This window comes from Fonsecaea nubica, assembly GCF_001646965.1.
Source record: "Fonsecaea nubica strain CBS 269.64 chromosome Unknown Scaff12, whole genome shotgun sequence".
In the NCBI taxonomy this organism is placed as follows: Eukaryota; Fungi; Ascomycota; class Eurotiomycetes; order Chaetothyriales; family Herpotrichiellaceae; genus Fonsecaea; species Fonsecaea nubica.
In genome coordinates, this window is record NW_019173685.1 from 235,301 (window position 1) to 256,847 (window position 21,547).

Sequence of the window (21,547 nt, forward strand, 5' to 3'; positions counted from 1 at the left end):
AACACGACAATGTCGGACAAATCGTCGTCGTCGCCGTCACCGAATTGGTTGGCGAAGCTAAGACGGTCGCCCCGTGAGTATTCAATTTTTCTTCCTTTGCTCCCGAAACAGGCAGTCGGGTGTGCATGGATGCGTGTCTCTTGCACACATACCTAACTGAGGCGGTTGATCACAACCTCGTTGGATGATTGGATCAATGTCAATGGATCATGAATCAATGAATCAAACCAGAGTTTCAAACGCTAGCCTGCCATACTAGCTATGCTCTCCATCGTTGACATGCCCGATCGTCCCCTCTGCAGCTCGAACATGGACTGTCTACCACCAAACTAATTGTAACTAATCTCTTCCAATACCACCAGTACCAAAAGCGGCCGAGAAGACGAAACCAGCCGAAGGGGGTGATCCGGAGCCGGATGCCAAAGCGAGAAGACGTGAGCAAGTCAGACGAGCGCAGAGGTGAGGCCATTTTGATTGTCATGCACCACCATTCTTCCAGGGACAGCAGCGACACCAATGCATCAGTGGCTATCGGGATATATGACGTGTTTAGATGATCTGACACGAATCCCGACATATAACAGAACCCATCGAGACCGAAAAGCCACATATGTCAAGACGCTGGAAGCCGAAGTGGCCAAACTGCGAGCCCGCGATTCGGCGCACGAGGCCCAACTCCAAGCGTGTCGCCACGCCATCCGCCGCCTCAAGGATCTGATCAAGTATCACAAGATCCCCCTGCCGTTGGATTTGGCATCAGATCCCCAGATCCAGAGCCCCCAGGCCACCATCGAACTCCTCGGCTTTCCGGATTCCCGGACGCAGCACATTCGTGCCCACCTGCCGCCCGAGACCGAGTTGGGATTTGTCGCACCACAGAATATATTAACCTCGTCCGACCTCTCCCACTACGGCACCCTCCATTCCGGCTCGACCAGTTCTTCCAGCGATCTCTTCTCGGGCTTGACCATCAGCGACGCTCCCACCAGTCTCCACGCACCCAGCATCTACTCTCAGGCCACGAGCTCTGGTCTCCCGCCGCCACCCCCGATTTCCACCTCCATGCCGCACCCGCAAGGTCTCGGCGCGACGCAGGTGGGAGTCGACTTTGTTCTTGCGCTGGAACATGTCTGTCTGGGCCACCACGCCGCACACGCCGCCGCGGACGACGGCTCGGGCCACGAACTGATGCTCATGTCGCCGATCATGTGGCATTCGCCCGCGCGTGGGCCAAGCACCACCACCTCCGCACAACATCCCACGACAGCACCAGACGTCACGACCGCGACCGGCCTGCCCAGCGGAACGAGATGGAGCGTCCCAGCCGTGGAATTGGAAAAGTTGCTGGACTTCTCGGACAAGCTCTCCCTGGACGGGGAGATCACACCGGTAGAAGCGTGGCAGAGGGTTCGCCAGCATCCGAATTTTGGAGACTTGACCAGAGACGGACTCGAGGCGCTCAAGGCGACGTTGTTGCCCGAGGTCCAGTGTTATGGGTGAGCAGCCCCCTTTTTTCCCCGTCCTATTCCCGCCCGATCATCTCCTTCATTGCTGGGTGTTATTGGCAAGCCAAACCAGTCCGCGCCCCCAAATCTCTTCTAAGAAAACCAAATAAAGAGACTGTATAAAGCGGACCTGATAACACCATCTATCTGTCTGGATTTCCTTCAAGAGCGTGTACTGTGTCCTGTGTACTGTGTATTGTTTCGCCTGGTGCGGCACCACAAAACGGTGATGGGTGATGGTTATCGCTCTGGCTATGGTGATAGATGACACACGATATTCTTTCCCCCCGTTCCAAGTCCTTGATGGTCAATTAATTCGTCTTTTCGCGACTCTTTGCAGATTCGGCGCCGTCATCGACGAGGTCTATTTCGAGTCACTACTCCAGCAAGCGCTTGGGAGCGGGACGAGGACGGGGGTAGGGGCAACGACAGGCACGGGGCCCGGTTCGTTGTAACTTGGATGGATCTGGATATGGACGCGGAGGTGGACTTGTCAGTGGGTCCTGTCCTTGTCCTTGTCCTTGTTTAACAGTCGCGTTCTCGTTCCCGTTCCCCTTCCCGGTCTCTCTCGGTCTCACTCTCGCTCGCGCAGTCACGCTCGTCTACCGAGAATCGCCAATCACGTTATATCTCCACGGTACCCCCTGCCTGACACGTACGAAACAACCGGGGATGAATTAAGGGAGAAAGTCTTACAGTATCCTTTGACGAACGAATCGGCAGCAGATCAACAGACTAAGTGGCCAACCAGCTGACCATGCAAGGTAAACCAGATAGATACCTGTGTTCTTCGACTCGGCTATTTACTCACTCACTTACTCACCTGTCTCTCTACGTACGATCCCCCTCCTCCGGACTCACCTAAGCACCGCCACCGCCTCCACCACAGCGATGACCTCCTCCTCCCGCGCCCGACCACCACACAAGTAGACATGTCGCACGTACGTACCCGAGGCTCGACATGTTCGAGTACCTTACGGTACGGCACTTTACGGCACGGCGGAAAGGTATGAGGTAAGAGGTAGAAAGAAGGATCGAATATTTCGATATTTCCAGGTTACACGTCTCCAGAGGATGAGGAAGCATACTGTACATAGGTCCAGCCTGGAAGATTTGTCAACGGGAAAGGGGTAAATCGCCAACGGGACCGGGGTGGTAAGAGAAGCCAATGGAGGGCGTGGTAATAATGGGGAAACGAGGAAGAGAGGAACTCTGGTAGAGAAATGAAGCGAAGTGAGATGAAGGGATGCAAAGGTCGGAACAAGGACATGCGGTACGAGGTATCGTGTAGATGTGCGTCTACCGTCTACGTGCATATCTGTTTTGTTTCTGTGTGTCGGTATGAGAATGTCTGTCTCTAGCGTATATACGAAGTACCTAGTATCCCCACCCAATTTCCAGGCCTGTTTGATCACATCATCATTCCCACACCATGGGCCGCTCACTACCTAGGCCACTAACTAACCAAGTAACTAGCTAGACACTGCTAGGTAAGGTTATCCAGAACTCGGTACTCGGTACGAGGTAGATATCTCCCAGTTCAAAACCGTCTCTAGTCCAGGGGCCCCGCCCTAGCCTTAGCCCTGAAGTATAATAAAGGGATGATACGTCGAGTGTGAGACATAGTCATACTCGTATGTTGTAGCATGAAGAAAACAGTGATGCTCCAACGTTGAGTTTCACACGACCAAATACTGCGACAACCAAATCTCGGATTCAGGATATCAAAAGGTCGCCGTCAACAAATATATCGACCCTGACAAGGTACTCGGTATCATACAGTCACCGTCGCAAGACGCAGGCACCCTCGGGTTTCCATTGCACACCAACGCCGGCTCCACTGGTTCAGTCGCGATGAAATGTTTCCTCCATATTATCCAACAATAAAGACCGCACGCAGCAGCGGCTAGTCAAGCACTCCATTCCCCCAAGTTCATCAAATCCTCCAAGGCGTGTTTGATTGTTACAATATCCAATCCCCGTCTCCCAACTTTTGCATATGTCCCTGGGGTTGCCGTCAGATTTCCAGATCAAGGCACATCTCAACAAATGTCTCGTCAAGATGTCCAGTGCTCACATATCCCATGCGCTATTGACGCCTCCACCCGGAGCAAATGGCCCCGTCATATTCTCCCAAGTCGCAGATCCAAATATATCCGCAACATTGTAGTCCATGTTCCCCCAAAACATGGGATCCGAGTACTCTTGTAAGTTCGTGTTGCTTCCGTCACCTCCCATAGCACCAATCCCCGATTGCCCTGGGAGATTCATGTTCATGGTTGATTGCGCAAACGCCAGGTCCTGCGGAGTAGCATATACAGCGCTGCCAATACCAGGATTGAATTGAGGCTGTGTGGTCGGTTGACCGCGGTCCCAATTCGAAAAGTCAAACGTGGAGAGGCTCCCCGTTGGGTTGGTGAGTGCTGAGGGATTGCTGGGGTCGAACGTGGTGGAGGGTGTCCATGTTTGCGTGCTGTTGGGCGTCGAAGCTTGGGGCTTTGGCCGCGACTGAGAACTGTTTCCAGCTGCAGTCGAGGTATACCCTTGGATCGGTGAACTGGTCGTGGATTCGGCGACGGAGGACTTTCGCGGACTTGCGTCTTCGTTGCCACTGGTGGTGCGCGGCCTTTTTCGAGATGGCTGATCAAATTCGACAGGCATACTCTGCGGCGATTGATCCGGCTTAGGAACGGTCAGGAACCCATTGACCGACGCTTTTCGTGATTGGATGTTGATGAGGAGGAGGCTCAGCACCTTGTGGCAATTTTGCACCGTGTACCATCTGATATTCATGCTTTCCAGCAGATGCAAGCACGCTTGCATGTCACTCAGTGCTCGTGCTTTGGCGTATTTGCCCAGTTGGCAGGCAAAGGCAATAATGAGACCAGACATCCATGCTGCGGACAGCAAACCAGGCAGAAACATGGACTGGCCGTGTTTTTTATGCGCTCTCAGACCAGCTACAATCCCTCGCGAAGCTCGAATGCACACCTGGAGACCGTGTTGGAATTCAGGGGTTGACTGGTCCAGGGAAAGGCGAGGGCGATTCACCAAAAGGAGTAGCCGGTGGTACAGGATCTTGAAAAAGCTTGCAAGGTGTTGCTGTGGAGGAGGGAGAGGAGACGAATCGGAGCCATTTCCTGTAGCCCCATTATTGCCGTTAGCTGCCGACGCGGCTGGATGGGCGTTCACGTCGCTCGATTCATGGTTGGTCCTCTCGTGGCCAGCCTCGACCTCTCCACTTAGAAACCCAGGAAGATCATTCCACCACGTCTCAATATCACTGGTAAGACGGAGAATTTGTTCGTGCTTGGGAAAACGGTGATTGATACTTTTGTGGAAAACTTCGATGATCTGGCCTGTCAACTTGCCCCATTGCACATAGGCAGTCAGAGCAGCCTCTCGTAGTCGCTTCTCTTGAGCCTCAGGTCCGTCATTGTCAGCCTGCGCCACGCGTGGGTCATCCTGGACCGCACGTGGAGGTGGCATGTGCATGCTCATGTCCCCCTCGGGATTGGGTATTAGATCTCGTGCATGAGCCTTGTGAAGCTCTGGACCGGATAAACAGACATCAATGTCATCGTCTTGTATCACGTTGGGATCGCCCAGACTCAAATTGCAATGTCGGTCCAGAGCATATGCCGACCAAAATATCCGTTTGCGGATCTCACACTCTTCAAGAGAAAGTTGGGCATAGCGCAGCGGACATCGGTGAAGGCCAGCATGATAGATTAGTTTGATAATGATTCCAGCAACCGTGCTGGCCTGGCGAATAGCCAGGGTTGCGGTCAGGTAGAGTTCGGCAGCGAGGATGGCTTGTATAGTAGCCAGATCATGGTCCATCGCCAAGCACCCCGCCACTCGACACACATCGGCGGTGGACTTGACGCGCGATTCCATGGGAAGATGAATATCACTCCGATCCAGGGAGGCGATATTGATAATCAACTGAAATGTCAGTAACTTCCGCAGGTCCGTGTGAGCGGGACTGTCCTTGGTCGGTTTCGAAGGACGGCGCTGTGACGCATATATCGTCTCCATGTCTTTGATAAAACTAGGTCCGTGGAGAAAGGGGAAAAGCGGGTGCCAGACGGTAAAGAAAGAGGTGACCAATTCGATGGCGATCTTCTTTGCCGGGGGCTTACCCAGAGCCGAGGCCAGCGTCTGAAAAAACTGATCGGAAGAACTTGGGCCCTCATACAGTGGACCATTGTACGAACGACCCTCGGCGTCCTCACCAGTGAGAATGTCTTCGCTCGCGGGGACGGGGTTTGCGCCTCCTAGATTCGAAGACGCAAAGGCTGCAGAAAAGGCTCGCCGCACGGTGTTGACGAAATACACGCCGGAAGAACTGCCCAGCCAAGCAGTGCCATGATTACCGAGCTTTTTCAGAGTGCCAATCTCTGAGGTGTGAGTTGGACGCTCTTCAGGGTGAGCATCGCTGTCCGACTCATTGGTGACGGCAGTTCCGGACGTCGACGAAGGCACCGCGGGAGGCGTGGGCTGGCCGACGCTGGGGGACGGATTATTGCTGACAGTCGATCGTGGAGTCATTTTAGCTGGCGTCGAAATGGACCGAGATTAAAGCTGAAAGACGATGATGCTCTACTGCAAGATGGGATTTTGCGCCGCCATGGCCGTTGCGCTGATTGATGGTCACAGAAAGGCTCGGCCTGGGTCGATGGCCGAAGATTGGGATATGGACAGGACTAGATCAATGATGTTGTCTGCGAAAGTGGCAGAAGTGCGCGCATGTGGGTGTGAGGCCGGATATGCGGTGTGTGATGTGTTATCGGGAGGGAGGGGCAGGAAGAGTCGCAGGTGGCCGGCGATAATGAGAATTAGTAGCAACAGTGGCAGCGACACTGACGATCGACAGAAGACAAGGTCAACAAGTACTAATTAGCAAGAAATGCGGGCGTTGATCTGTGGTCGTTGGGCGAGAAAAAGCTAGGGTGGAAAATTGTGAGGGCGAGATTGGGATGGCGGGAGTGGGGAGGAACTCGAGGTCGCGCGAGAGCCGAAGGGCAGCAGCTAGCTAGAGAGAAATAGCGAATATGAGAAGAAATAGATGGTGGGAAGAGGTGGAAAGAAGACGAATCAGAACAGCAGAAGGAGGCTGATGGAAGGGCTGCGTGGCTGGCCCAGAAGTTTAGTAACATCAGGCTTGGGAGGTGGGAAATCGAGGGGGAAATAAGCAGTTTGTCTTTTGATTACTTTTGTTTTGCTGTTGAAGAGGAAAAGAAAAATGAAGCGAAAAGTCAGTCAGTCAAGGTCAGGGTCAAGGAGGAGCAAGAAAGGGAAAAGGGTCGCGGACAGTAGCGCGGGTGGTAGCCAAGTCAAGGAGTCCAAGGGACTCGTACTCGTAGTTCAAGGGCCCCTAACGGAGCTCCCAGGCACTCACTCGACCTCTTCAACCATCAGGCTGGTTAAAGCTCCCGCCCCGGATGTGACGCCTGAAAATCACGCAATGAAACCTCACGCCCTCGACCACCTCGAGGCAATGATTGTGTCAGACAGGAAAATGGCATTGACACCTCTGCACCTCGAGCGGTGTACGTACTACTCCTCTGCGTCAGACCGGCCAGTCCCAAGCATGACGTCGGCTGAGTAACACTCTTTTGCCCTCGCCGAGGTGCCTGTGGTGCCTGCGATCACTGATCCCTATCCGTCTGGGGTTTCTTTCTTCCTCCAGGCAGCTGAACTTGACTTATCAACCAAGTGTTTTCACTTCTCCCATGTGCAGTTTTGTCTGTGTTTACATCATCTACGTGCGGAAAGCACCGAATACCAAGTTGTCGCGTTTCCCGCATATCCAGATATTCTCAAAGTCCTGCATCTTCCCCTCCCTTCGGCCGTTAAAGTGGTGCGACGGCGAACATGGACCTGGCTCGACCGACATCTGTCTTACCTGCGCCCTCCGCTTTCAGTCTTCGGTCATCAAGAATATTTGCCTGAGGTCATGGTCGCTCATCGATCGATCTGGGAATTATCCATCTGGCACTCAGTAGAAAAGAAAACGTGTAGTTAGTGCTCAGGCTGGAAATGGAATGGTCATTCGGGCATATTACCACGCCCGAATGGAAACAATCGCCTAAACCCGCAGGACAATAGCTGCATCCAAGAGGCCGCATCAATCGGCTGAAGTCGGACATGCACACAGGCCAAGACGGTCTCGATGACTCCCCTCTGTATCCCACTGCTTCCCTTCACGGAACGCAGGAGGAAGGCAGGAAAAGGCACTAGTGGGAGCACCAGCCAGCCTTGGTCCTAATCATGACGGGGTGGACGGATCTCTCTCATGGAGCCGCTGACACTCATAATAGGCGACTCAGGCACGCTCGTAGTCCGACACATACCGTAGACCGTGGTTATTCGGGTTGGTGTATAAATTCTTTTGGTACTTGTACATGCCCTACCAGGTCCAGATCTAGCATCGAACTTGCTCACAAGTTTTTGCCTTTTTGCTGCCCCCTACCTTGCAATTCCAATGACTCCGTCACCCTCTCGGATATCTACCGTGGAGTCAATGACATTAGCCGTCTTGAGAACATCTACGACACCTCCCATGACCCCTGCATCTACCCCTCTCGTCCCCTGCACGAATTTCACATCTTTCAACCACTCCCTCCCATCTTCCTCGGAATAGTGGCAACCCGCCTCACCTGTCCCAAGCATTTTGATTCCCGCATCCGGATCCTCATTGAACATCTTAATTCCCGCGTCCAGAGCCTCGAAGATCTGCTTCAGGGTCTCGTCTGAGCGTGGGTCGGGGAATGCGTCAGTCGACGCAGCAATATGCCAGCTGGGCCAGGGCGTGTAGATCTCCCCAATCTTCTTCAAAGGCGTGTCATCCCCGTGGAAATAGGGTTTCGTAGTGAAATGCTCCCACATAAAGAAGTCGGCCGTGTTCCCTGTCACGCCGTCGCGAAGATCCTTGAACGGCCCCAGTGGCACGAGGGTAAGCCCCTCCGATTTTTGATCCTTGGTGTGCTGAAGCCACCCTTCCTGCTGGGCGAGAACGAAAGCCATGATGTGACTCCCACTGCCAATCCTACTCACGCCTACTCGTCGATGTTGTCTCAGATCATCCACAGACGAGATATCGTCTCGGTTGCGCCCGGTGACAATGGCCCATCGAAGTGGAGTAGACACCCATGACCCGACAATGGAATATCCCTTCTCTTGTAATGATTGGTTCTGGACAGAGGGGTTCAGAAGCCCAGCGACCCAGCCTTCAGTTAGACCAATTGCGATGTCGATCTCCTTGGAGCGCAGGGAAGTTATCATGTGGCCGGTCCCCGAAGGGAACGGGACGAGATGGACCTGGAGCGAGGAGGGGAAAAGGTTGTTCTTGTTGCTGAAGTGAAGCGGGAGGAGGTAGTGTTCGGGCACGAAGCCAATGCGAATGGCGCGGGTTGCCATGTTGGCAGAATACGAGAATGAGAGGTCGGGACGCTATCGCACAAGGGCTGTCAACTTCCTGCAGCCAGGATGGATGGAGATGCGGGAGGTTGAAGATCTGAGCGCAGCCGATGCTTCACCCCGCGCCCGCCCGCATCGTTTCACGTCGTCATAGCGACACGGAGCGTACCTGTATAACGCCGCTTTTAACCACCACCCCCCTACCATCATGATCAATGTACCTCAACCCTTCCTTGTCTGTGTCGTCCCCTCAGTCTATAAACGGCTTTGCTGCCCCGTTTGCAACACTCTCCACTACATCAAGACCCATTATAGCGTCTCTATGCGCTCTAAAACAGAAATACTGATTAAGAATCACAAGATTGTAGAGCCATCTCCAAGTAAATGATCAAGTTGCGTCGATTCTGCTCGGATGATCTGGCCATCGTATCTCCGGCATTGACCTTGAATTTTGTTGTAGTCATTAGGGGCACTGTCTTCCCACAATATCCCCCGTGGATCGCTCGGAAATATTGGTCCTGGCAAGTCTCTCTGGAATGAAGCCAGACGATCCAAGGCCTTTTCAGGGCTTCCATATGAAGACTATTTTGCGATCTGAGAGTTTGACCGCTTTGTTCACTCCCAGAGTATGCCGAATGACATCCGACTCACGAGAATGTTCTAATAGTTTAAAAGGGGTTTCATCGACAAGATTTGTGTAGACCATGTTGAGAAGGTCAATGGGTTCCAAAGGTTTGAGTATAGAGCGGCATCACCCTCGTACCAAAGAGGGGTGAACTAAATGTCGAGATGCATACAGCAAGGTTTTATTGACCCCTCCCCCGCAAAAACATCAAACATCAAACACGCCCGAGCCATTCGTGCCGTGGCACTCGTGGTCATCTACCAGCCGCAATCTCACCCCTACCTCACTAGACTGAGGATGTGGCCTCGACTCCCTTGCCCCGGCCCTCGCTCGGTCATTCGTGATGATCCCTCTGAACCTCCAGTGGGGCGGCTCGCATGCATCTTCGGAATGAGCTCCGCTGCTGATTTGCGGGGTTTCCGCACTTGTTTTATAAACAGCTCGGAATGGTCAGATGCAGCACGAGGAATCTCAGCAACTTGATGTTGGCATTGTCTCGGAACTTCTTTTAAAACGGGCATCAGTTCTCGTCGACTGCGTTGGCCGCCTGCTTGGTCCGTGATCCCTCCATCTTCACTGGCCGGCAAAACGTTTAACAGCCCGGACAAGGCTTGGGAATTGCAGTGGCCGAACTACGACCGTTACAACATCAGAGACAGGGGCCGGAAGAGACAACCCGTTTCATCCTTCCATCTCACCTCCTCCATCTTGCATCTCGCTAAAGCAGATCCCAACCCTAGATTCACTAGTGGCCGCATCAGTCTGACAGGCTAGCTTCTGATCAGGACCAGGGAACACTGGGAAGAAGACGGAGCAATTCTGTCCGGCCCGCACTCGTCCCTCGACGACACTCAAGCACAAAGCGCAACCCTTGAGGCCAAGATGGTCGAGAAATCGACGTACAAGTATACCTTGTACAGCTACTTCCGCAGCTCCTGCTCGGCCCGGGTTCGCATTGCGGCCAATCTAAAGAACGTTCCGCTTGATTACAAATATATCCACTTGGTCAAAGGCGAGCAGCATGACAAGAACTACACAGCGTTGAACCCAAGTGAGTCTGTGCCTACTTTGGTTGTGAGCGACTTAGAAACGGGCAACGAAATCACCAGAATCAGACAGTCGGTTGCCATCCTGGAATTCCTGGAGGAAGTCGAACATGCGAATGGGGTGCAGCTGCTACCGGGCCCGGATGATGTTGTGGGAAGAGCCCGGGTGAGAGAGCTGGTGAACGTCGTTGCTTGCGATATTCAACCTGTTACGAATTTGCGAGTGTTGAATTTCATCAAACCTCACAATATCGAGACCAAGGAATGGCAACAGCATTTCATGACCTTGGGATTTCGCGCATATGAAGGACTGGTCAGTGCCTATGGTGGCAAGTATAGTGTCGGTGATACAGTGACCATGGCCGACTGTGCCCTTGCGCCCGCCATAGACGGAGCCCTCAGGTTTGGCGTGGATGTGCAAGGCCAATTCCCGCACATCTGGAGGATCTGGGAGGAGATCAAGCAGTTGGATGCGTTCAAGAGTGGCAGGTGGGATAACCAGGAAGATACTCCGGAGGAGTTGAGGACAAAGGCATAGCAGAAGACGCATGCCTTGAACCACTTGAGCGATGCAGATGCTAGTGGCCTTTGGGATAGCTTGAATTCAACATTCGATAACAAAGTAAAAGTCTGCACTAGATCTAAGCTTGACATGGATGACTGAATTCACTGGACCTAGTGTGTTGTCCTCATCCATCTTCCCTTTCGTTGAGACAGACAATCAATGATAAGGGGAATCGTGAAGCGCAAGGCTGAGCTCCGGCCATTTCCCCATGACGTGTGCCAATGTTACAATGTGACAATGTGACAACCATCAATGGATCCGAAGCTTCCACGCTGCACGGCTTCTTGCTCTTCTTCTTCCCACCGTTTTGACCGTTAAATTCTCCTTGTCGTCCATAAACAGCAAATCTCTAACGGTCCGCTCTCCCTCTTGTAAGTCCTCTGCTGCCACGCTACATTTCCGCGGCCCTTCATACAATATGGAGACTGCCGAGCTGGGCCTCAACATCTTTCAAGTCATCCAAAACGAACTTATTCAGCGTGAGGGCAACCGATCTACACTAGGTCTGGGTGTTCGCCTTGCCATAATTGAAGACAGACTCAAGAACCAAGACGCACGGATAAAGAATGGTTTAATATGGAGACCGTACCACGCAATCTGCCCCATTTCTGCACCTACGCCAGAAGCCAGAGCCGCCGTCGAAGCACAAAGGAAACGTCTCCTGGAAAGAAAAGGTGCAAAGCCAACAAAGGATGACAAAGACCCGACGATGCATATCCGAGATGATGAGCTTTGGGCGGTTCATCGTCACTTTCCGCGGACTGTGCTCGAGTTCAAGGAACTTCAATTCCACCGTAAGTAGCCTATCTCCTGTTGTTACCAGAGCTTGCTCCCTGATGTGTGAAAATAGCTGACTGGGTACGAAGCTTACTCGAATTCTATTCCGTCAAGGTCTACCGGCCAGACATCAGGCCGGTAGTCATAGACCCGGTTGACCGGCTGATCGACGTTCAACAAAACCTCGAGACGTGTCTTGAGGAATTGGCCATGACTTGGGGACTCAATTGGTTCCGAATAGGTGGCCTGGCTCTACCTGGCCAAGCTCCTCCTTTTCCGAATCCTTGACCAACTCAATGCTACAGAAAACATGTGAGGAGCAGACACGCAAAGCAACAGCATGGCATGAGCCCCGTGAACAACGGATGTATGCACCGCCTACACCGAGGCAAGCTTGATCCACACAAACGGCCTTTCAAACAGCGCTTCCAATCTCGAAGACAAAGCCTAACAAACCTCTATACAAAGATCTCTGTTCTCATTTGAGGAAAGGAAAGTTATTTTAGGGCTGCCGTTCATTGTATAGAAACAATGTGGCATTGTGTCAAACAAGAGATAGACACTGTCAATGGGTTTTCAATGGAGAAGTCGAGATATGTCGTACTACATTAACCCAGCATTGACACACCTTTGCAGAAACCTTCTCCATACCGGAAAACTCGACATATCTCGATTGAGGATATTTCGAAACAAGAGTATTTTCAATATATCTCCGTCCCAAAAGTTCAAAACCAAGTTCTCAGAACACACCGCTCTCCTTACCTGCTTCTCCAGACCTCGACTCCCGAATCCACCCATCCCTTTACGCACTTCCATTCCAAAGTGCCAACTTGAAACAGAAATGAATCCTCCCGCTGGAGACCAGGCACCTGCGACGCAGGATAACTCTGGTCCTACCCCCCTCGATTATCTCGCCAACGAAGCCACAAGAAGACTCTCGGAGTTCCATGAACAAGCTAGAGTTCAAAGAGCGAATGACCGGCTAGAGCGAGAACAGCAAGTTGCCGAGTCAGATATGAGAGATGTTGAAAAAGTTGCAGAGAGCAATCCTGCTGCCGCTGCAAATGAAGTTTCTGGCCACAGCCCCAGAACACTAGAGGCTGCGGAAATCCTCCTGAGCCTTCGTCACGAGGTACTAGCTCCTCTGCCATCAACATCAAATCTTCAAGGAGGAGAAACTAACCGAGAAACAGAAATATTTGACCGCGGATCTCTGTATCAGCAACCTCCAGTTCTCTCTGCTACTCCAGTGGATGAAGTCCGAGACAGAACCGAGAACATAAAGAACCAGCCCACAGAAGCACATCCGGTAGGTGAGCAGCACCACGGACTTTCTGAGAATGAGAATGGCGATCTTCCTTCCAATGAGCAAGGTGAGGATTCTAATTCCCAGCTGGGTCCAGCAGACGCTCAAGATGAGAATGCAGTGGGATCAGAAGACGAAGAAGTCCCTGCAGAGAACCGAGAGCGCTTGATCCAAAGACGCCTGCAGCTTCTGCTGGAAGTCGTGCAGGCCAATGAAGGACCTGGCCCAATAGAGAGCGATAGCACTGGAGAACGCGTGCAACGAGACCTGAACTACATTGCCGATCCAGCTGATTACACCCTGTATCGCACTGCGTCGGGTCAAGAGCGTCGCATCATACACCATGAGCGTCGCAATCCACCTTCTTCTCCGCCCAGGGCTGAAACGTACACGAACAACAGCCAGGCAGAACTCGATCCCAATTTGCACTACTGGACAAGTCCCGACGGCTTGAAACATGACATGAAGAAGTACAAACCGGACCCGAATGCAGCTCCCCCCGCCAAAAGAAAGTGGGACGATGTGATTGCCGCGGCGCAAAAGGAGCAGCAAGACGCTGCGGAGCCTGGTGTGAAGCCGAAGCCCAAGCCTGGGCCAAAAGGCAAAAAGGGCAAAGGTCGGGCAGGTGCGAGTAGCTCGAGTGCGCCGGCGAAGCGGGCAGCTACTACAGGTACACCAAGACGTCGTCGAGCAGCGAAGCCTCCACCCGTTGCGGGAACTCCGAGGCGAGAAACGCGAGCTGCAGCCAAGAGAAAGAGGGATGAGGCTGATGAGGCGAAAGAAGTTGACAGCGGTGAAGACGGTGCGGCTCCTCCTCCTCCAGCGAAGAAAAAGCGGTTCATGATCATCCTCAGAATGCCGCCCAATCCCGCAGCCGGTTCTGAGTAATGGTTGGCCGGAAAGGAGGTGTAAATGGTACAATGTAGTGTGGGTAGAGCATAGGGAGTGACAATGACAGGATTGAAGTGAGTTGCACAAGTATCTTCATGACCAAGTAACATGCAAGTACAGAGTCTCTGTAGTATTACAACAATACCGAGTTCCGTTCTCACAGGATAGGGAAATTCGTTTTCTCGTATCATATCAATAACAGACACCAACCGCGTCAAGGTATCTATCTACTCGAGCATCAGATTAACTCATGGGAAGTAAGACGCACAAGGAAAAAAAAGTCGCTTAGCCTTCCACTAACTCGTTTATTCCTTTCATTCTATCTGTTTAATCCCCTTCCATTCCTTTCATCCAATCTACCCATTCCATTGTTCATTCCCTCTCGTCTCCTCATTTCCTTTTCACGCTATTCATCCCTTCTCATTCCCCCAAATTCTCGAGAATCAGATCTACCTCGTCGCCCGCCGTGTCGAGGATATGTTGTGCGGGATACCGCGGTTTCCAGCCGAGTGCTTCCTCGCCGTGGCGGGGGGTGAATGTGCATCTGTGGGCGTGGGCGAGGAGAGTCAATGGGTATCTCTTGAGGTGAAGGTGGAAATCGAGAGTCGAGAATCGGGAACGAGGATCGTGAAAATGCAGACAGGGTAGGACAAGGGGGGAGGATGAGAAGAACCAAACAAAGTCATGTCACTTGAAACAATGGCTGAAAAGAAGGAAAAAAAAAAACACATACCGTCCACCAAGCTGCAACGCCACAAACTCAGCCGGACACCCCAACGCCTTGCCCATGGCTTCCAGCGTCTGCGGCGTCGCGCGCTCGACCTTACCTCCCTCATCGACCACGCCACGCTGCGCCAGCCGCGCCGCCATGGCCGCGTACAGGCTCTCCCACGCCACATGGCCCGACGAGGCGAGGTAGTACCCATTCTTTCCACTTCCGGGACGATTTGTGCCGCCGGCGAGGATCCCGCGGAGGAGGGCGAGGTAGAGCGTCGTGTTGTCGTGGACGTGGCATACGGGCCAGGCCTGGATTTGAGTCGGTCAGTGTCAAGTCTCCAGTCTCTGGTGCCTGGGGTCTAGAGCCCAATGTCCGGCGTATCGTGTCCAGGACAGGCGAGTTGGGAGGGAGGGATGTAGGGATAGAGTGCTTTGAATCTTTTTCTCACTTGGGGGCCAGGGTGTTGGGGTTAATGAATCAATACGTACAGGACTCCCGTCATCGACACTGTACACGCGCCTCAAGGCCCGAGCAGCCTTTACGATGGCGACCGTTTGGATCGAGATGCGGTTTCCGAACCCTTCGCCTCGCCCGTCTTAGGAGGTGCAAAGATTGGGTGGTGTTAGTTGACAAACAGCATGGAACAGCTCGCGTCAATTCGAATCTAGAGGGAATAGAGAGGGGGGTGGCCCGTTCATGGTGTTTTGGCAAAAGCAAAACTTACACACAATGCACGGCACAAATATGTAGCTGTGCACGCCGAGCGACTCGGCCTGTTCGATGACTGTGTTATTCGTGTTGACGGCCTGAGTACATCATTGATAGAGGTATCAGTTACTGACATGAACAAATACAAACAACACTGAATACCAGGGAGTAAGGGTTCACTGACAGACTGTATCAGAGGGATCGGGGCTTTCTGCGCCTTTTGAATCTCGTATAGGTCCGGGTCTGTGTCGAGTAGTGGGCGATCGGTCGGGGCGCCGGCGTGGCTGGAGAAGATCTTTGCGCCGCTGGTCTGGTTATCGTTGTGATCAAGGGTTAGTATCTCGTACGTACAGATCGAGGAGCTCATATATTGATGCAGAGAAGGACCAGATGTATGCTCCCTTGAAACTAGACCTAGAGTGCAAGATACCTACATGCAGAAAATGGACATCAACCCCCGTCCTGCCCTTCAGCTCCGCCAGCGCACTGATAAAATACCCCTGCGCCTGGGCCGTCATGGCATCGACCAGGAAGAACACGATGCTGATCTGGTTGTCGAGCACGGCGGCGCGAACGGCCTTTTCGTCCTTTGTGTCGAAGACGATGGGCTCCGCCTCTGCGCCGTATTCTCGCTTCACGGCCGACGCTTGCTCCTCAGTCCGGACGAGTGCTAACAAACGTTTGTATGGCGGGAGAGAGGAGCGGGACCATTGCGCGAGGAGACTGCCGCCGAGGTAGCCTGATGCGCCCGTGATGAGGATCGTGTGTAAATCGGACATGGTAACGCTGGGTAAAATGGACGCTTTAGTGTCGATGTCAGTGTCGAGGTCGAGGTCGAGGTCGAGGACCAAGGAAGATTGGAAGAGGGGAAGAGGAAAGGGATGTGAATGGCCCTATATATGCACACACATACACATATACAAATATACATAAACGTATTTATATATTGAACAGTCCGTTAGCTTAAAAACCACACTTGAGATGGCCTGAATGGATGCTTCTCCAACTCGAGATCGGATGTGGTTCCTTCAGAGGATTGGAGATACTCTCCCTCCTCCTCATTGTCATCTCAGGGTACCTAAGGCATGAGTGTGGGGTTTACAAGGCTCCCGTCGAGTGCCACATGCTCCAGGTACGGCGAGTATAAGTACGAGTATAAATACAAGTATATGCAGTGTAATGTGATATAATGTAATATCGTGAGGTACAGAGGCAAGAGGCAGAAAACCCCATGTAGGAAACCCCAGCAAATCGATCAATTGGTCAGCCGTGGATGCGTAAGCTGAGGACGAGGACTAGGATGAGGTTGAGGTTGAGTATAGCGAGAAAGCCCCTCTTCAACACACCTCACCTTGACCTACAGACACTCCGTATCTAGTTGTATACAACAGAAGTGTCCGTCTTCAGCTACGAGGAAAAAACAAGCCGTAAATACCCTCGACGCCAAACCGAGAACAAGAACCCATTGAAGTCCCTCCAAAAGACAACACTGGTGGCACCCTTCACGCCGAAGCCGGAACAGCAGCTTGTCTCAACGCGCTAACCGAAGATACACTGTCCACCTTCCCTAGAGCACGACTCTTTTCCTCTTCAGCCTCGGCGTCCAGGTCGTCAACGTCCTCGAGATCTTCTCTCCTCAGTGCCCGGCACACTCCGTCCTTGGTACAGATCATCACCTCTGACACGATCCCCCGTACCACCGTCCTTCCCCAGCCCTTCAGCCTCCTCAGCTCACTCTCTTTGGCCGTCATGGGCGCAATGATCGTCTTCACCCCGACTTGTTCCATGACAGTTGCTCCCAAGAGCGTGACGTATAGGAATGGGTGCTGGATGATTTCGACGGCGAAGGCGTCCAAGATCGCACGCGCCCGAGACAGGTACACGGCCGCTTCGGAATGGGATTGCGACGGGTGTTGGGATTGGATGTAGGAAGAGAGATAGAGCAGGTTGGTGCAGATGACGCCGTTGGGAGACGGGAGGGCGTTGTCCGTGCCGGGCTTGAGGCGGATGATTTGTTCGGGCGGCGAGGAATCGCTGGGCCTGGGGCACTGGAAGTATCCACCGGTGGTGCTGGCGTTGAATCTCTCGTCCAAGCAGGACTGCAGCCGAACGGCCCAATCGAGGTATGGTTGAGACAGGGTCAGGTCGTACAAGGCCAGATTCGCAAGGGTAAGATATGCGTAGTCGTCAACAAACGCAATGTTGGTTGTATCGGCATCTTGACTGCGCTGCGACGCTGGCAGCCCTACTACTCGCGCCAGCTGTCCTGTAGTGTCATCATACATGCTCTTCCGGATGAATGCTGCTGCTCTCTCCGCGGCATCCTGGCATCGGGCAGCGCGGTGCTTGTCGATTGTCGCTAGAGTGTTTGCTGCGCGGGCGAGGGCTGCAATGGCAAGGCCATTCCACGAGGCGATGATTTTTGTGTCCACCTCTGGCTTTTCGCGTTTCGTCTTGCGGTGCTCGCGTAGTTTTGCACGGCCGGATTTGACGATCCGCACGACTTCCTCCTCTGAGATGCCAAATTCCTTGGCCAATATGGACGGGGTGGCATGGATGTGCAGCACGTTCTGGGTCAGGAATTCGTCGTGCATGTCATGCTGCGCGGGCACATTGCCATCCGGTTTGACGCCAAAGTGCCGAGCCAAGATGGCGGCGTCACCCTCACCTAGAATCGCCTGGAACTCTTTGAACGTCCATACATAGAAGGCGCCTTCCTTCTTGTCATCCGACATTGCTCCATTGCTCATGCTGGATAGAGTGGTCCGCGAGTCTGCGTCTTCGCTCGAGTACCAGCCACCCTCTGGATGGACGATTGGGGACTCGGGATTCGTAAAATATTCGACGAGGTTGTAGATCGTGCCCAGAATCTCGGGATCCCGACCTAGTGCCCAGGCATCGCAGTAGCACCCTAGAAGCTGTGCGTTGTCGCACATCATCTTCTCAAAATGCGGGAGATTCCAGTCAGCGGTGACACTGTACCGATGGAATCCATACCCCAGCTGATCTCTTAGACCTGATCTTGACATGGCCAGCAGAGTGTGTAGAGACATCCTTGCAGCGGTGAGGCATGACTCCCGGCCCAGAATTCCTGGGACAGGGCTGAAGAAGCCAAAACGTGTATGGGTGGAAGGCAGTGCGATGGCTGCTCCTATTCGAAGAAGAAAGGTGAGGTTCGAGGGAGTTGGGAACTTCGGCGCCGTAGGGCTGGGGCTAAACCCTCCGTACGTCGAGTCGTAGCGGGAACTGAAATGGCTCAAGGCATCATCCAGCAGGTCCAGATCCAGTGGCTCGGGCGGATCCGATGAACTGGGTTCGGCTTCTCGAGTTTGACTGTCGGATTGGGAATGAATGCCCTCACCGGCAAACGCCAGTAACTGGTCCGTAATTTCCGACGACGATTGGAGACACCGTTCGCGCTGTGATGCCCAGACATCTTTCATCTTCTTGAGAATCCCAATGAACGTGACAGGCGCCTCGTCATGAGGAGTTGCTGGTTTCAGATTTGTTGTCGGTGAGGGCCCTGGCCAGTATGTACCACCAAAGACAGGTTTGAGGTCTGGAGTCAGGAACACATTCAAAGGCCAGCCACCGGAGCCCGTTGTTGCCGTAACATAGTTCATATAGATATCGTCCAGATCAGGCCGCGACTCCCGATCCAACTTGATGGGAATGAAGGAATCGTTAAGAATCTCGGCCACGTCGGGAGAGCTAAATGACTCTCGTTCCATGACATGACACCCTTAATTCCACAAGTCAAATCGAGCACATTAAGCGAGCTTGGGTATCTTACAGTGGCATGCATTGTAGCCGATACTCAAAAATATAAGTTTCTGGTAGCGCTTTGCGAGAGACAGAGTTTTCGGCGTCCATTCTTGCCAGGCTACGGGATTGTCTTTATGTGCACGGAGCTGTTTCAAGTCAGCATCGGCAGATTCTGACAGGGCTGGCCTGGCTCACGTAGACTGATGCACTACTCGCCAGGGCGTTGTGCAGTCTGAGTTCAGGCTCGCCGTCGACCATGGAGGATGGTTGTGGGCCGATTGGCCGGGTGATTAGAGGTGTTGGTGATGTTTTGGTAAGAGGGCGGGATGTGGGTGAGGCTGACTTGGTCTGCGCGAGACACGCAACTGATATCTTCCCGACTCTCAGGCAAGGGCAAAATATGGAAAAAGAAAAGTCAGATGTTGGATGGGCACGTGGGTCAAGTTGGACAAGGCTTTGCAAAAAGTTTGCGGTTGGGGTCGGAAATCGCCGGCAGGAACAGGGCCACCCGAGATATTTCGTGCGTGAGGAACCAGGTTCAAATGCAGAGCAGGAGACTTTTCTCCAAGTGGCGAGATGGAGAAGCAGAGATGAGATGGAGGAGATGGCGACAGAAGAAATTTTCAGATGGGGAGGTTTAAAGCGCAATCAGATCAATCACCGGGAAGAGGAAAAAGGCAAAAAGACAAGGTGGGAGGTGGCAGGGCAGCCAATCACAGCCCAGCATTTGAGCATATCAGTCTATCAGACCTGCTTAGCTAATCTGGGGTCGGGCACGTGGAGCCGCGCACAGCCACATAGCCTGATAAGAAGGCAAGGCTGAGTCTTTGTAGGAAACACGCAAGCAAGGCTGTCCTCTTCGCCTTATTGCTCGTCCGTGGCCATCTTCTCCAACACCTCTTGCTCTTCTTCCTCCATCAACGCTCGGAGTTCTGCCTCCTCTTCCTCTGTCAGCATCCCTAGTTCAGTGTTGGGTTCAGGTTCCTGTTCGAGGAGCCGTGGGTTCTTGGCCTCCTCAACCGCCTTGTTTAGATCCGCAGGAGCCAGGCTCCATCTTCGAAGTGTCGCGTCAATGCTAACACTAATGACCAAATCACCAGCCAGGGACAGTCCTGTTACTTCTTCGTAGTGGCCGGTGAAAACATGGTGCAAGTCACCCGTCGCTTTGTTCCATACACGTACATTCTCGTCTCTGCAGGCCGTTATGACCCAGCCATATCTGTCGTGGGTAATCACATCTCGCACAAAGTCAGGGTGTGTCAGTGTTGTATCAGCCCTCCAACCCTCTTCCCGCAGGAGGTGCTTGGCTGTTTTGTCAGCTGAGGCTGTCCATAGATCTCCGTCTTCATCAAAGTGTAGCTTGTACACACTTGTGGCATGAGCCAGGATGGGCAAAGACAGGTCAAGTTTCTGCGTGGTGTTTGTCGATAGTGCAGGGACAGCAAAGGAGAAGATTTCTTGTTTGGATGTTGAGAGCATCACGATAGGTAAATCGGATGAGGATAGCGGATCGAGGGCAAGACATTCGATGCCTCGCGCATTGGGTTTGAGGGAACCAAGTGGTCTTCCGTCGAGACTCCAAAAGCGCACATCGCCATCAGCTCCGCCTGAAATTAAAATATCCTGATTGTCTGGAGTTCGGACAACTAGAAGACATTTTACAAAGTCTTGGTGAGCAGGAAATGAGGATTGATTGATAATTGTGGGGCCTTGGAATGAATAAGTCCATATGGATTTGTCCCAGCAGCCAGCGAAGACATGCGTATTAATGGGATGTCCCGTGCTGGGTCGCGTGGTGTGGAAGGCCAGGCTTGTTAGGGGTGCCTGGGGGCCTCTGGGAGTCGTAGAAATCTCATTTGTGGATAGTCGTAGGCCTGTGACCGTTCCTCCAGCTTCGGCAACAAAAGCCACATCTCCCGTAGCATCAAAGTAGTGATTCACGCCAACGGCTAGCAATTTTGAGGGGAATTTGACCGGATCCCCCAGTGTATTGGCTGCTTTTTGGCGTTTTCGATCATTTTCAGCCAAGGATGCACTGGAACATGATCAGCATGGCTCTGCCAAAATACCGCACTTGGTGCAGACACGCACTCGGTCTGAAAGTAGTTGCCTGCCTGGTCACCTGTATTGTAGCTGGTCATGGCGGTGGATAGCAGAAGAAGGCAAGAAATGTGAGGACTACCCCCCTTGTGACGAAAGGGCCGAACATTTTGAGA

The 21,547-nt window shown here is 52.9% G+C and overlaps 9 protein-coding genes across 9 annotated transcripts; 4 read left to right on the forward strand and 5 right to left on the reverse strand.

Moving 5' to 3' along the window:
• Window positions 1-9: 9 nt before the first annotated feature.
• On the forward strand, window positions 10-1,500 carry AYO20_02762 (hypothetical protein; the record flags this gene model as incomplete). Its single annotated transcript, XM_022641066.1, has 3 exons — window positions 10-73; window positions 363-434; window positions 500-1,500. 3 exons carry the CDS (start codon window positions 10-12, stop codon window positions 1,498-1,500), a joined length of 1,137 nt encoding a protein of 378 aa, XP_022502941.1.
• A 2,078-nt stretch (window positions 1,501-3,578) lies between these two features.
• On the reverse strand, window positions 3,579-6,059 carry AYO20_02763 (hypothetical protein; the record flags this gene model as incomplete). Its single annotated transcript, XM_022641067.1, has 1 exon — window positions 3,579-6,059. The coding sequence occupies one exon, from the start codon at window positions 6,057-6,059 to the stop codon at window positions 3,579-3,581; it is 2,481 nt and encodes an 826-aa protein (XP_022502942.1).
• A 1,920-nt stretch (window positions 6,060-7,979) lies between these two features.
• Window positions 7,980-8,930, reverse strand: AYO20_02764 (hypothetical protein; the record flags this gene model as incomplete). Its single annotated transcript, XM_022641068.1, has 1 exon — window positions 7,980-8,930. One exon carries the CDS (start codon window positions 8,928-8,930, stop codon window positions 7,980-7,982), a length of 951 nt encoding a protein of 316 aa, XP_022502943.1.
• A 1,507-nt stretch (window positions 8,931-10,437) lies between these two features.
• On the forward strand, window positions 10,438-11,139 carry AYO20_02765 (hypothetical protein; the record flags this gene model as incomplete). The annotated part of the gene is made up of 1 exon (XM_022641069.1): window positions 10,438-11,139. The coding sequence occupies one exon, from the start codon at window positions 10,438-10,440 to the stop codon at window positions 11,137-11,139; it is 702 nt and encodes a 233-aa protein (XP_022502944.1).
• Window positions 11,140-11,584: 445 nt separating this feature from the next.
• Window positions 11,585-12,231, forward strand: AYO20_02766 (hypothetical protein; the record flags this gene model as incomplete). The annotated part of the gene is made up of 2 exons (XM_022641070.1): window positions 11,585-11,960; window positions 12,017-12,231. 2 exons carry the CDS (start codon window positions 11,585-11,587, stop codon window positions 12,229-12,231), a joined length of 591 nt encoding a protein of 196 aa, XP_022502945.1.
• Window positions 12,232-12,784: 553 nt separating this feature from the next.
• AYO20_02767 (hypothetical protein) lies at window positions 12,785-14,137 on the forward strand (the record flags this gene model as incomplete). The annotated part of the gene is made up of 1 exon (XM_022641071.1): window positions 12,785-14,137. The coding sequence occupies one exon, from the start codon at window positions 12,785-12,787 to the stop codon at window positions 14,135-14,137; it is 1,353 nt and encodes a 450-aa protein (XP_022502946.1).
• A 423-nt stretch (window positions 14,138-14,560) lies between these two features.
• On the reverse strand, window positions 14,561-16,345 carry AYO20_02768 (hypothetical protein; the record flags this gene model as incomplete). The annotated part of the gene is made up of 6 exons (XM_022641072.1): window positions 14,561-14,684; window positions 14,874-15,166; window positions 15,347-15,453; window positions 15,583-15,664; window positions 15,751-15,876; window positions 16,001-16,345. The coding sequence occupies 6 exons, from the start codon at window positions 16,343-16,345 to the stop codon at window positions 14,561-14,563; spliced, it is 1,077 nt and encodes a 358-aa protein (XP_022502947.1).
• Window positions 16,346-17,068: 723 nt separating this feature from the next.
• Window positions 17,069-19,589, reverse strand: AYO20_02769 (hypothetical protein; the record flags this gene model as incomplete). Its single annotated transcript, XM_022641073.1, has 3 exons — window positions 17,069-19,308; window positions 19,360-19,477; window positions 19,527-19,589. 3 exons carry the CDS (start codon window positions 19,587-19,589, stop codon window positions 17,069-17,071), a joined length of 2,421 nt encoding a protein of 806 aa, XP_022502948.1.
• Window positions 19,590-20,195: 606 nt separating this feature from the next.
• Window positions 20,196-21,472, reverse strand: AYO20_02770 (hypothetical protein; the record flags this gene model as incomplete). The annotated part of the gene is made up of 2 exons (XM_022641074.1): window positions 20,196-21,366; window positions 21,423-21,472. The coding sequence occupies 2 exons, from the start codon at window positions 21,470-21,472 to the stop codon at window positions 20,196-20,198; spliced, it is 1,221 nt and encodes a 406-aa protein (XP_022502949.1).
• Window positions 21,473-21,547: the final 75 nt, after the last annotated feature.